This window comes from Ischnura elegans, chromosome 3 (genome assembly GCF_921293095.1).
Source record: "Ischnura elegans chromosome 3, ioIscEleg1.1, whole genome shotgun sequence".
NCBI classification, from domain to species: domain Eukaryota; kingdom Metazoa; phylum Arthropoda; class Insecta; order Odonata; family Coenagrionidae; genus Ischnura; species Ischnura elegans.
This window is the reverse complement of record NC_060248.1, coordinates 102,757,680-102,770,650: the sequence shown is the minus strand read 5'-3', so window position 1 is coordinate 102,770,650 and position 12,971 is coordinate 102,757,680. Positions and strand designations below refer to the sequence as shown.

At 36.0% G+C, this 12,971-nt stretch overlaps 1 protein-coding gene across 2 annotated transcripts in view; it reads right to left on the bottom strand.

Annotated features, from left to right (window-relative positions):
• Positions 1–12,971, bottom strand: part of LOC124156267 (prolow-density lipoprotein receptor-related protein 1) — a 217,868-nt gene that overhangs the window by 45,547 nt on the left and 159,350 nt on the right. For both annotated transcript variants that reach the window (XM_046530694.1, XM_046530696.1), the window contains exons 50-54: positions 11,489–11,691; positions 9,554–9,741; positions 9,128–9,345; positions 4,512–4,706; positions 2,802–3,013 (exon numbers count right to left, since the gene is read on the bottom strand). In XM_046530694.1, the coding sequence (XP_046386650.1) occupies positions 2,802–3,013; positions 4,512–4,706; positions 9,128–9,345; positions 9,554–9,741; positions 11,489–11,691 (1,016 nt within the window). The remainder of the gene's footprint in view (positions 1–2,801; positions 3,014–4,511; positions 4,707–9,127; positions 9,346–9,553; positions 9,742–11,488; positions 11,692–12,971) is intronic.

Sequence of the window (12,971 nt, the reverse complement as noted above, 5' to 3'; positions counted from 1 at the left end):
CCATGTGTCAAGGCAAATTTCAACATCTACTATCCTTGCAAAATGGCAACATACCACAGTTTGAAGAATTTTATCATATTAACTAGGAACTGGTTTGGTTGAAATGAAATCAAAATGGAAATGTAAGAAAATTTATTTTTCTTCAAATCATCTATGTTTTTGAGAACTTAGCCATGCTTTGACACCATAGTCCATGCAGTGGGAGAATGCTCTCAAAAATGCATTTACCAGAGCAAGGAAATATTTGTATTATTACCAAAATGGACTTTCCAAAAAAAACTACTATTTGTGTTATTTACGGACTTATATGAAAAGTAAAATCAGTGTCAGCGTTGCACATGAGCACTAGGTCACCCATTCTTTATCAGAATTGAAATAAGTTATGTTTTCCTATACTCAAAATGATCCAAATGAGGTTTATATTCATGTGCTAACATTTGGTTACTTAAAATAACGGCAACCCGTACTCCAAGGGCCCTAAGTACAGAGGACCCTCAATTGAGTTCCTCAGGGCCAAAAAGTACTATTAATATTAAAACGTGAAAGTAGAGTCCTTAGGTCCAAAAGTCCCAATTTCTGTTTGTTTTGACCTATCTCTAAGCGTTTACAGGATATCGTCCGTCGTAATGCAATCTACCCCCCAGGGCACTACCCCGCACTGTGGTGCCGCTGAGGTACGGCACTTATTAGAGACTTCCCCACCACCCCCTACCTGCCTTTGCAAAGTCTTTGCTCCTACTGGCAAGATCTAGCCTCTGAAGAAATGTGCTGACGTTAGAAAGACTTTAATTGCAATGACAATATTTCCAATCCAAGTGATAAATTTATTTTCACTCTATCCATGAATTTCAGTACATATTAACCAAAATAAAATGCATTTTCACTATATTTTTTACCTTTCACTGACCCTGACCTTTCAATCCATATAGGCAATTAAAGTGTCTTTGTGAACATAAGGGATTGTGCTACGATGAAAATTCCCACTTAGTAATAAATTTTGAAAGTTCTCTTCCTTCTACGTGACTGACACGAAATCTTGAATCAGCATCACCCCTCTATCTGTAAAATCATTTACCAATTGAAGACCCCGAATAATTTGTAAATCGTTCTTGTAATCAGGATGTTCATCTCACTCTCGGGTGGGCATATTAAAGAATGCATTGCATATTTCCCATGTATTAAATAGATTTCTTGAATTAGTAGTGACAAAATTTGATGAAGATACCTTATACAGATTATGTCTTTATGTTTACAGAATGCCTTCTTCGGTGAATCATATTTTCCCGCAAACGTCATCATATGGCACATTACGTTTTCCTTTTCACCCCCAGAAAGGGATCCATCAAAGAATGACAGGCCTACAAACTCCTTACTCAGGTACCACAAGTGGTTTGTAAACCTCTTGTACTACTTTCGCTATGTCCAGGTTAACATTTTTGTAATTAAAAAGTCTTTTAAGGAACTGCAGGTCACTGATGGGAGAAGATGCAGCACAAGGAGTGAGATTAACTGCAATTTCCTCCTCGTGGGTCAAAAACTCAATGGCACCGCTCCTTGCAATGTCAAACAAATGATCAAGTTTGTTACGAAAAATTCTCTTCTCTTCATCTCCACAGTAGTTCCTGCTCTCTCTTTATGTCGTCGCACGTTCCTCCATTTGTTGTGTAATTTTTCTAATTTTTAATTCACCTTATTTTCCGTAATAACAAGAATTCTCGCTTTGTTCCATAGATGAAACACATTTCTTATAGTTTTTCTCACACTAAGGATAATACATTTTGAATGCTTTAGGTGATAGAAAAAAACGCATAGGCGTGAGAAAATTTTTTTATCATCATAACGGCAATTAAGCAGTGTCATTATGGATGCAAAGATATGATGACTACACTAGCAAGGGTTGGTGTGCGCTAAAATGTTAATTTTTTGTATTACTTATACTGATCAACTTCCAAATTAAAAATAAAAAACTTTTCTTGCGAAAGCACATGCCAATAAGGCTCGCAGCAAGCAGCAATGTGCGTGCAGATGTAATAAATAAGAACACAAAACAAATATAAATTTCCATATCTCTCTAACACTTGTAATTCACATTACTCCAAAGTTTACTTCAAGTACCTACATACTGAAAAGGCAATTCTGAAATATTAGTACAATTAACAAATAGGATGGAATAAAGGTTGATTATTTGAAATCAACAATTACACCAAATGTGTCTTGTGCTCGCCGCTTCCCAAAACCTTCCGCAGCCCTCCAGCATAATAACAAGAGGATCTCCTACAAATGTAATTTCTTCAAAAAAAAAAGCCACTGTCATTGCCCACCGTTAATCTTTCCGCATTTTTTTGAGGATGGTAGCAAGTGTAGTCTTTATATCTCCATGTTCGAAATGACACTGCTTAAATACCTAATCGCCGTTATGATGATAAAAAAATTTTCTCGCCGTTATGATCATAAAAAAAAGTTTTGTAATGATTAGGAAAAATACCCAGCACACAGAGCAGAAGCACAGGTATTAGTTGTAGGCAGAGTTGAGGATAATCACACTGAATTTTTGAAGCAATTATCTGCCTATTCAGTGTATAAAAATTTGAAAAATGTCAATCATATAACAGCTTCAGAAAACAGGGAAAATTTGAGGTCAGACTTAATGAAAAACAGACTACTAAGAAAAGATGAAAAGAAATAGCAAATTTTTTGGCACATTTGCAATAAAACAGGAAGGATGTAATTGTGCTACCCAAAACACTTCCGGGTTATGCACAAGTCCCACACAATCATTAGGTGCCATTAATCTTACTCACTTGGGTGTCACATTTCCACCAAAATGGTATGCACTTATATGTAGTGGCACACAGAAACTGGGCAGTAGTGCAATTACTGATGCATTCTCCTGTCTTTCCTTCCTCATCATTCAGGACGTAATTCTCAGGGCATGCACATTTATATCCACCATGAGGAGACAAAAGGCAAAGAGTACTGCAACCTCCTCCATTAGCACATGGATTGTTATCCACTGAAAAATGGTAGAGTTGAATAATAATAATAATAATAATTTTATTTCTCTTAGGTTACAAATGTAACAAAGAAATCGTCATATAGTGGACAAACAACACATGAGATAAAAACATAAAAGACAGATGACATATATACATGTTATGGCTTGCAAGGTGTCGAGTTCTTTTTGTTGACATATTTTTTACACAAGTCGTAGTACTCATCTAGTGAATAAATTGAATTTTGATATATAAGCGTTTTTAATTTGTGCTTGAATTAGTTGCTATTTTGGATTGCTTTAATATCTGGTGGTAGTAAGTTAAAAAGTTTGGCCCCTTTATGATATGGTCCTTCACTAGCAAGTTTAGATGACCTCGGTTCAATATGTATATCATGTTTTTGTCGGGTGTTTATTTGGTGTATTTCAAAGTTTAGATCAAATGAGTTCAGATTTTTTTTGACATACATTATTAAATTAAATACATACAGGGCAGTAAGAGGCATAATTTGTAAGGATTGAAAATGTGCCCTGCATGACTCCCTATAGGTCCCTCCTTATAATATAAATAAAAAAATTCAATTTAATCCATATGTAAAGACTACATAATATCATTAATGAAGACTTCTGGTCATAATAAAGCTCCATATACTCTGGCCTCAGATAGACTGTGTATCTGGGTGTGTCCAACAAATACTACGACCATTTTACAGTTTTAATAGATGGCTGGATTTATTGGTCCCGTTGTCATTACATATATAGGCCCCGTCAAATAAATAAGTTAAATTACAATAAAATGGCAGTATATACATAATAGAAAAGTTAAACAGCATACAACAATATTATCGGTCAATCAACAAGAATTCTCTCACATTATAAAAACAGTTGTAAATATCTTTTCAATTTAATTTTACAATACACCAGTCTTTGCTGATTTTTTTATTTCAACTTACAGATTGTTAAATAAATTTGCAACCGATAAGTTAGGCCTAATGCTGAACAGAGTAAGATTGTGTGTGCTGGTTACATAATTGTTTCTTTTCTTGCATCATGGTTATGAACATTTTTATTTTTCCTCAAGTTAAATTTACCTTCAAAAGTTTTTTTCTAGTAATATTGATTCATACATTGGGATGAAGGAATAATCTCAATATTTTTTAATAGGTCTCCAAAACTCTCTTTCTGTCAAGTCTTACAAATGATTCTTATCGGCCACTTTTGAAGTTTAAAAATTTGCTCAGATTTATGGGAATTTCCCCATGCCACTATGCCATATTTTTATCTATTATAAATACATATGTGTATAGTATAGACTAATGGCTGTGTCGGTATTTGTCGATATGATCCTTCTGATCAAATAAACACCCCAAGGCAAGATAATCAGTGACTTAGTACTGAAAATTTCACATTGAATTCTTATTTTAAAACTTAAATTTATAAGGTTAAAAAAGGAATTGCATGTTCCCACAAAAAATAAGTTCTAAAAAAGACTAACCATAGAAAATTTTCACGAACATACCTGGTAGCTGCCTATATGGATGGTATACTTGAATATCCATTGGGCGATGGACAGCACTAGTAATTGTATTGCATTGCCCTGTTCCATGCTTGTGACATCTTTCGACCGATTTTGTTTCCCAATCAGTCCAATACAAATAATCCTCAAATATGGTGAGGGCAAAAATGTGATTTAACTTCAACTTTGAGTCCACAGCTTAAAGACAGAAAGAAATGATCAATTGAAATTCAGTCAGAAACTAAAACATTTGATGAATGAATACATTTGACATTGTTTTAACACACAAAATATATGAATAGCTTGACACACACAACACATGACCAATAAAATTTTTAGAGGCCACTGGTAGGTAAAAACAATCGATCAATACCCAACCCTGAATGAATAACATAATTTTTTAACTAAATCTAGAGATGCACAAATGGTGAATACTCTAATACTTTGAATACTAGAAAGTATTCGATATATGAGATCGCAAATAATTATGCTCAAAAAACGATCTCCAATACCTCAAATACTTTGAATTTCGCACCATATTCTGTTGCACGCACATCATTAGTAGTTGACTCGGAAAAACTTGGAGGACTATTCATTTAGTGCATGCAGCGCTGTTTTAGGCAAGTTGACAAACTACATCAATTTCTCATATTAGAGTGGTGAAAAGATATCATTTGACATGGGGAACCGAAAATGATAGGGGGAAAAAAATCTGAAAATCCTCGGTTTCCCCCACGAAACCCCTCAAAAAAATTAAAAATGGCGGGCAAAATATCGACTTATGGGGTACCTTACGTTACACATTGAGCTAGTGCTCCCGAACCGTTCCACTCATCGGGAAGTTCTTCACGAATTTGAATACTGCAAGGATGCGGGCTTCCCCTGACAACAGTTTTGTTTCTTTATGCCGAACAACGGCTCCGCAATGACTCATCAAAGTTGATAAAGGATCGAAATTTTCATTAAAATATCAGTTAAAACGGCATAAGCACAGGTCCCTGGCTGAAAGCGTCAACACACCAACAATCAATAAATTATTTTTACCACTTCTCATTCTACGCTCACCCAGGATGAACCCACAAGATGGAACTCCCTTTTTCAAATGATGAGACGTCTTCCAGAACAAAAGCAAGCCATAACATTAGCTCCCTCTAACCTGAGTTTAATGTAGACATAACTCATAACTCCAACACCGTGCGATGCTATTAAGCAATTGATTGATGTTCTGGATGTTTTCGAAGGAGCAACATTTCTTGCTAGCGGAAGTGCAGTCAAAGTTTCTTAAGTTATCCCCCTTGTGAATAGCACTATTAATTTCCAAGAAACTAAGAAGTTTTTCGCATAGTCATCTACAAGGTTTCATCAATGATTTGTGGTTTTCCAGTAAAAGTTAGTATGGATACCCGGAAAAAGAATAATTATTCACTTTTTCCTCAATTCTTGATGTACAATTAAAAATCAGTGATTTCCAAGGTTCAAATAAAGTTGAGATGATAAAAAATCAGTCTGCTTTGGAGATGATAAGTCTGTATAAACAAAGTCGCCCAACAAAAACAGTTACCTTAGGAAAAGTGTAACCAAAAATAGCTAATGTAAAGCTACAACAATCAACGTGGGGAATTTATTCAGAATAAAAAAGCTGATTTTAAAAATATACAGTGGAACCCCGATCTATCGTTCCCGCATTGATCGTTTTCCCGCATCCATCCTTCCCCAAAGTATCCTTTTCCCGCATCCATCGTTTGAAGATCGCAGTCCCGTCGTATAATTTTCCCGCATCCATCGTTTGAAGAAAATGAGACGAAATATATACAATGTGTCATGGCTAATAACGACAGGCACTAAGTATCTTCCCAAGGAGATTGAACTACCATAGGGAGAAGCTGAGTGCTGTGGGATAGTAGCATAAGCGCAATTCTCAAGATCCGCAATCCCCCTCTATTCACCACTCGCCTCCCCCTCTGACGCTTTCCTCTTCTCCAAAATCAAACCAAAGGTCCCAGCTCGCCCAGGGATCGTATTAGACCTTATTTCCTAGACCTTAGCTTCGAAAGAAAATATCAAGTTGAACGAGAACAATAGAAACGTGTTTCAGCCCCCCCTTTTTCTTACCCACTGCCCTTTTTCAGCATACCTGCTTCAAAGTTCCCAGTTTCCAGAGGTCAACTGCTGCATGAATCACCTATTAGCCCAAAAAGTGTCTAGCCATGAATTTCAGCAATTGGTACATATTAGACTTTTATTAGATTGAAATATTTGTAACGTGCACATAATTCAAATAAGAAAGAGACCAAACACGACATATTTCTAACTTTAATTAAGCATTTTAAGCAAGGAAATATGTAGTTGGAAAAATACAATGGTGATTTCTGGCGAAACCCGATATCCTCGTAGCTAAGCTTCTCGGCAGTTAATGTGGCTTTTTTTTTCCAAAAACAGGATATCAGGTTATAATCAGTTATCAATCTACGAGTTATACTTTAAGTCTCACTTGTTGGAGTTACTGAGGAGGATATCTTCTCAGGATATTTAGTTTCTCTCTAATAACGATCCAAATTCATCTACTTATCTGTCGCTATGCTAATTAGAAAAGAATGGGTAAGTTGCATTCTCTTCAAGACAAAAAATTTCATGGCGCAGCCATATGTTCATGCTTCACTATCTGCAGTATGCTCTGCATACGCCGTATGCGATAGCATCAGTTCCGAACTTCACCTCTTACGACTGGTTCCATACTTTCCAGGGTGGGTTGACTTCAAACTAGCGAGTGTTTTCCGTTTGGGTATAATCAAGTCAGGTTTCATTTTTATTAATTGTATTTTTATCTGTCTTCTGGCCATAGCCTTTCCGAAGAATAAAAGATGGACTGAAAATAATTGAAGATGAAGAAAGAATCCAGGCTAGAAGTGCGTGAATATTGGAGAATGCCTCGGGCTGTCTGCTAGCACATGACGCACGAGTATGTAGTAGTAGTAGAGCGAGATACTGGCGAAAAGAAGTGGGATGAAGCCAAGGATCAGGTGGCCGTGCCACTGACAATTAACACAACATTGTTCATGCTTTACAAATTGCCTAAATTATATGAAAACTATATTTATTAGACAGGAACATTACAAATAATTGACTATTTTTGGCCTATGTGATCCATCTCACAACCGATCACTGCACCGGCGAAAGCGGTTGTTTTAGGTATAACATGCACATTGCTCTCGTAAATATGTGTACTGGAAATGCATTTTGATGGATAAGAATTTTACATCAGACAGAAATCCATAATAGCAGAGTAAATTCCGAGTGGAGTGCAAACATTTCTTAGCGAGGTGGCGTGTTCCTTTAGGATATTTGAGAGAGAGATTAGTTGAAACAGTAATATGACCTAACTGTCTCGATAAAGTACTAGTATTCCTGTAATTGGCCAAAATCTTGATTGAATCCTTTCACAAATATCATAATTACTCGCCAAATTCCTGTGTTTCCTGGGATATAGGCAACTTAGCCAAACATTCCCACATCGATTGTTTTCCTGCATTCATCATTTTTTTTTGTCCATCCCTCTGAAAAATGATAGATCGAGGTTCACTGTATTTGATATATACTTTTTTATTTGTAAATTCATCAGTGAAATAGAAGAATAACGTTTAATATGCTTTGCGCAATTCTAGTATTCGAGGTATTTGAATATTTGAGCAATGATTTAATATTTGAATTCGATATTTGAGTTATCTGCTATTAGACCCATCTCTCATTAAAACGAATCTGGAATCAGAAATGTTTCATTGCACCCAAAAACAAAATCTTGATCATCATTTTCCCTCAATCTCTTTACAACTAGATTTTATGAAAATCGTGTTTCCATCCTGGTGAATTCCCTGATTCAAACTAAACAAATTACTTTGTCATTGAGTAATAATTTCTCCTCTTCCAGTAAATCTAAAGTATATAAAATTTATCAAATCTCTAATTTTTGGATTTGATTGAAATTGACCAACTCTCCCAATTAGCAATGGCAAATTTGACTCTTTTGAGAGAGCTGCCTCATCACACAGACCACATTCTGAAGCACCACTGTAACTGCTTGACACAATGGAGAATGGAGTGAATACTGTAATAGATTTATCTCATGGAGAGGGGAGAAGATGAGGAGGGGGCAATAAGGGAATAAAAGGAGGGGAAGACCGTTGAAGGATGTTGGTAGGAGTGGAGAAGGGTAGGGAGACGAACGAATTTGGCATGAGCATGAAGATGGGACAATCAAAATTAAAAAATATCATCAGCTTGCAAGTATAGGAATAAAATAGCTCAGCAGTATAGCTATACCCTGAACTTCATTAATAAGACTAAAAAGCCATACTGCCTTGCAGTGTTTTTGATTCTTTAATCACATTTTAATGATTATTTTGATTTGTGTTCTTACTTTTATTTGGAATGCCACACCTTCATACTGCACACGAGAAATGAAGTTTTAGGGAAAATTTTGAATATACCTTAACATAATGGTTGAGATTTAGGCATGCTATTAGGATTGACATCAACCAACTGCATTGCAAAGTCCTTGATTCCCTTGGTCATGAAGAAAATGTTTACCATAGAACAACTTAAGAACATTTTATGTAACAAACCTCGGCTGAGAACGATTCTCCTGTTCTTTCCATCTAAATCAGATACTGCAATATAGTCTTCACGGGCATCAGCCCAGAATAGCTCCCCTGTTTCATATGCAATTGTCAAAGCATTAGGCCATCCAAGTGAATCATTGACAATTATTTTGCGATCAGTTCCATCCATTCCAGCTTTTTCAATGCAGGGCTTAGCACCCCAATCTGTCCAATACATATACCTGTTAAGTAATTGAATGCAAATTTTAGGTGCAGACAATTATAAGTAATTTCAACATATTCACTTAAAATACAAATATATTTAAGTTTCAAAACCAACGACAATCTTTTAACTTTTGGGTGACGATTGATGCATGTAGTTTAACTTCATGCACTAACTTAAGAACATAACAAAAATTGAGAGAAAACAAAAGTATATTATCATATTACCCATGATAAGGATCAAGGGTAATGGCCCTTGGCTCTTGTAATCCAGTATTAATGAGGACTTTACGATATCTCCCATCTAATTTAGAGACTTCAATTGTATCATGGCCTTTGTCACACCAGTAAAGATTACGACCAACCCAGTCTACAGCAAGGCCATCTGGATTTCGCAAAGTGGCAGAATGAAGCACCTGTAAAGAAGATATATCATTAATAAATTTCCCAAATTATATAAAACTGCTTGTGACACAAAAAGTCTCAATCAAATAATGTGAAACATTTCACAAAACCAAATGGCAATACTGTAATAGATATTCCAACAATTATTAAGGCATCATTGAAGAAACTCATTAAAGACATAATATTATCAATACTCCCATGCCTCGTATAGTGCAAAAGATTATATGCGTTATATGAGAATGTTTGTTACACAGCCAATAGATTTGAGTATACCGAGTACATACGATTTGATTCTGAATTAGGAAGTTTAAATCATCCAAATCTTCATTCTTAGCAGCCAAAATTGCTCGCTCACCCAACCATTTGTGATTTTTGTGGTTATCAACCATGTTCAGGTACACAGTTCATCTTTCGATGAAATGAAATTGCAAAAATTCCAAGGCAATGAAATTAATCTACTAGATTCGTCGACAGATTAGTCAACAATTGCTTGGAGATATGTTCACACTCACACGGTAGCGATGTGTTTGTTAATGACTCAACTTGACCTCGGCTCAGCTTCAATTAAATGATTTTGATATTATTTTACCATTTAAATATGTTTTTAATGTAAAAACATTTTTTATGTCGTTACAAAGCTCAGTCATTAAAAACAAAACAAATCATCTAGTTTGGACCGACTTGACAGCTTATGCAGAGTTTCCAATGCCTAGAAGAATATCCCCAAGATCAAGATTAATTTTTTTTCGTGAACTTTCCCATATTTCAATGTTTATTCTGTTATAATCCTATAAAGGTCCTATAATCACATAATTTGTTACAACTCTGCTTATTAACTCTTCTAAAACAATAGTATGTGGCTCATTACAAAAAAATCACTGATAGAATTTTGTGATGCTTGAAAAAAGTATGCATTAAATTTTTGCATGCAAAGAAGGTTGCTCCAATTGAAATTCATCGCGAATTGGAAGAAGTGTGTAGCCCAAAGTGCATAAACTTGAAAAACGTATGGAAGTGGTGCAGAAAATTTACTGCTGGCCACCTCAATGTTCATGACGAGGAGTGGAATTCTCAAAATCAGCAGGCAAGATTGTAGTGACTGTCTCCTGGGACAGAAAATGTGTCCTCCTGTTCGATTTCATGCCCAAGGGTACAAAAATTAACTACACGAGGCACAATGAGACCCTAAGCAAACTTTGAAGGGCCATCCAGAACAAAAGACGTGACAGGTTGACTAAAGGTGTTTGATTGCACTAGACACTAGGACAAGGTGTGATGCCCCTAAGGGACTAGGATGTGGCCCACAAAACAACATCACTCATCGAGGATGGAAGGTGATCAATCACCCACCTTACAGTCCACATATTGCTCTCTCTGAGAATATCACCTCTTTCCGGCCTTAAATAAAGATTTGGGAGGGCGAAAATTTGCAAATGACGATGATGTTCAAGAAGCTGTTCTTACCTACCGGGTTCGAGAAAGGAGTACAAAAGTTCGTCACACGGATGCGGAAAGTCATTGGGCAACTACAAAAAAGCTGAATGTTCAAGGTTTCTAACCATGTAAAACTCATTGTCAAAAAATCTCAGCAACTATAAAAACAATTTGGAGACCTTACTTTTCATATGCCTGTTGTACTTCTCCTCAGAGCTAAAATTACCTAACTAGGGCACATTAGGAAATCCTATTACAAACTTATAGCAAGAAAGAATAATGATGTTGCTCATGTAAAGACACTAGCATTTTCTGCAAACTTACCTGTATGGTGTTGTTATTCTGACACATGCGCTTCAAGCTGCTTCCTAATGCAGTAACATCAGACCAATATATACACATTTCCTGCCAATCAAAATCTAAGGCAACAGCATTGGTAAGGTTATGAGCCAAAAGGTTGACATGTCCCTCAAAGTCTACTTCTCTGATGTAGTACCTATTGGAGAATATCAACTTGGGCTCCACCGCTGAAATGGTAAAAAAAATAAATAAGATGAATATAATCTCAACTCAAACAAGAAATTAGGGATGTGCGAGTAGTGCTTTTTGATCTCCAAGTCGAGTATCGAGTCGAGTTGAAAACTACTGGGGAGTATCAAGTCGAGTCGAATACGGCAATAGGGTGGTTTCCTATTATTTTTTTATTGCCTAAATCGAAAGATTATTACTCCTGGAGTACGTATTTCACGCTTTTAGATTTTTAAATGACGATATCTATTTTTTGCGATTAAATGAAAAGTGAAAATTTTCAAGCGCGCGAAAACGCGACGCTTAAGTATGAATGTCGGGAAGTCTCTCCGCGTGACGTATTTCTGGTTCCCCCTCCCGCCCTGCGAGGTGACCTTGAGGCGAGGCTTAGCGGTGATACGACGCAGGCTGCTAGCGGCTAGCCTAGTACCCTGCTGACTGGTAGCGCTTGGCTTAAATAAGGATTATTAATAACTTATCAAACGAGGAAAACTTTCCGACCTTAGCCAGTTTTAATAAGTGATTATTAAGACATGTTTCCCTGAGCTCTGCGCCTCATGCATGCAATGGTAACCTCAGACGACATATAACTCCTATCTTCTCGTATAGAAACTAGGTCCCTGTGACGTCACGTGGAGTGGCATCGCATGGGCGCCAATCTGGCCCTTTTCAAATGAGGATAAAAATATTTCTAAAACAAAATAATTTGTATATTATGAATACACTAATGGTGGGTAACGAATCGCAATCAATGCCTTTCGTTTTCTTTGATGAAGGAAACCACCCTATTGTGAACCAGGCAATACAGCCATGCATGCTCCAATATATTCTCATTTTTCCAATCCACTGGTTAATTTTCTATTCTAAATGCTTAGCATGATGTAAAAAGGAAAAGAAAATGAGGGATGTTGATGGTAATTGTGTCAGATTTAGGATATGTATAAAAAATTAAAGTGTTCTACAATCACAATTGAAATGAATTAACCTCTATTAATATATCAAAATTTTAATTAATATACGTATGCAAACTGCTAGGAAGAGCCCTGAGTAGAGGCATTTGCACAATTGTAATAATTTTTCTTATCTCATCGTAAATTTTCTAATCTGAATGCCAAGCTTGATATAAGAAGGAAAAGATAATGATGAATGTTGATATAAATCGTGTCAGAATTTGGAGATGAATAAAAATTAATGTGTCTTAAAAAATTCCATAAGTAGAATTGAAATGAATAAACCTGTAGAAATATGTCGTCAATTTAATTAATATATGCATCCTAAC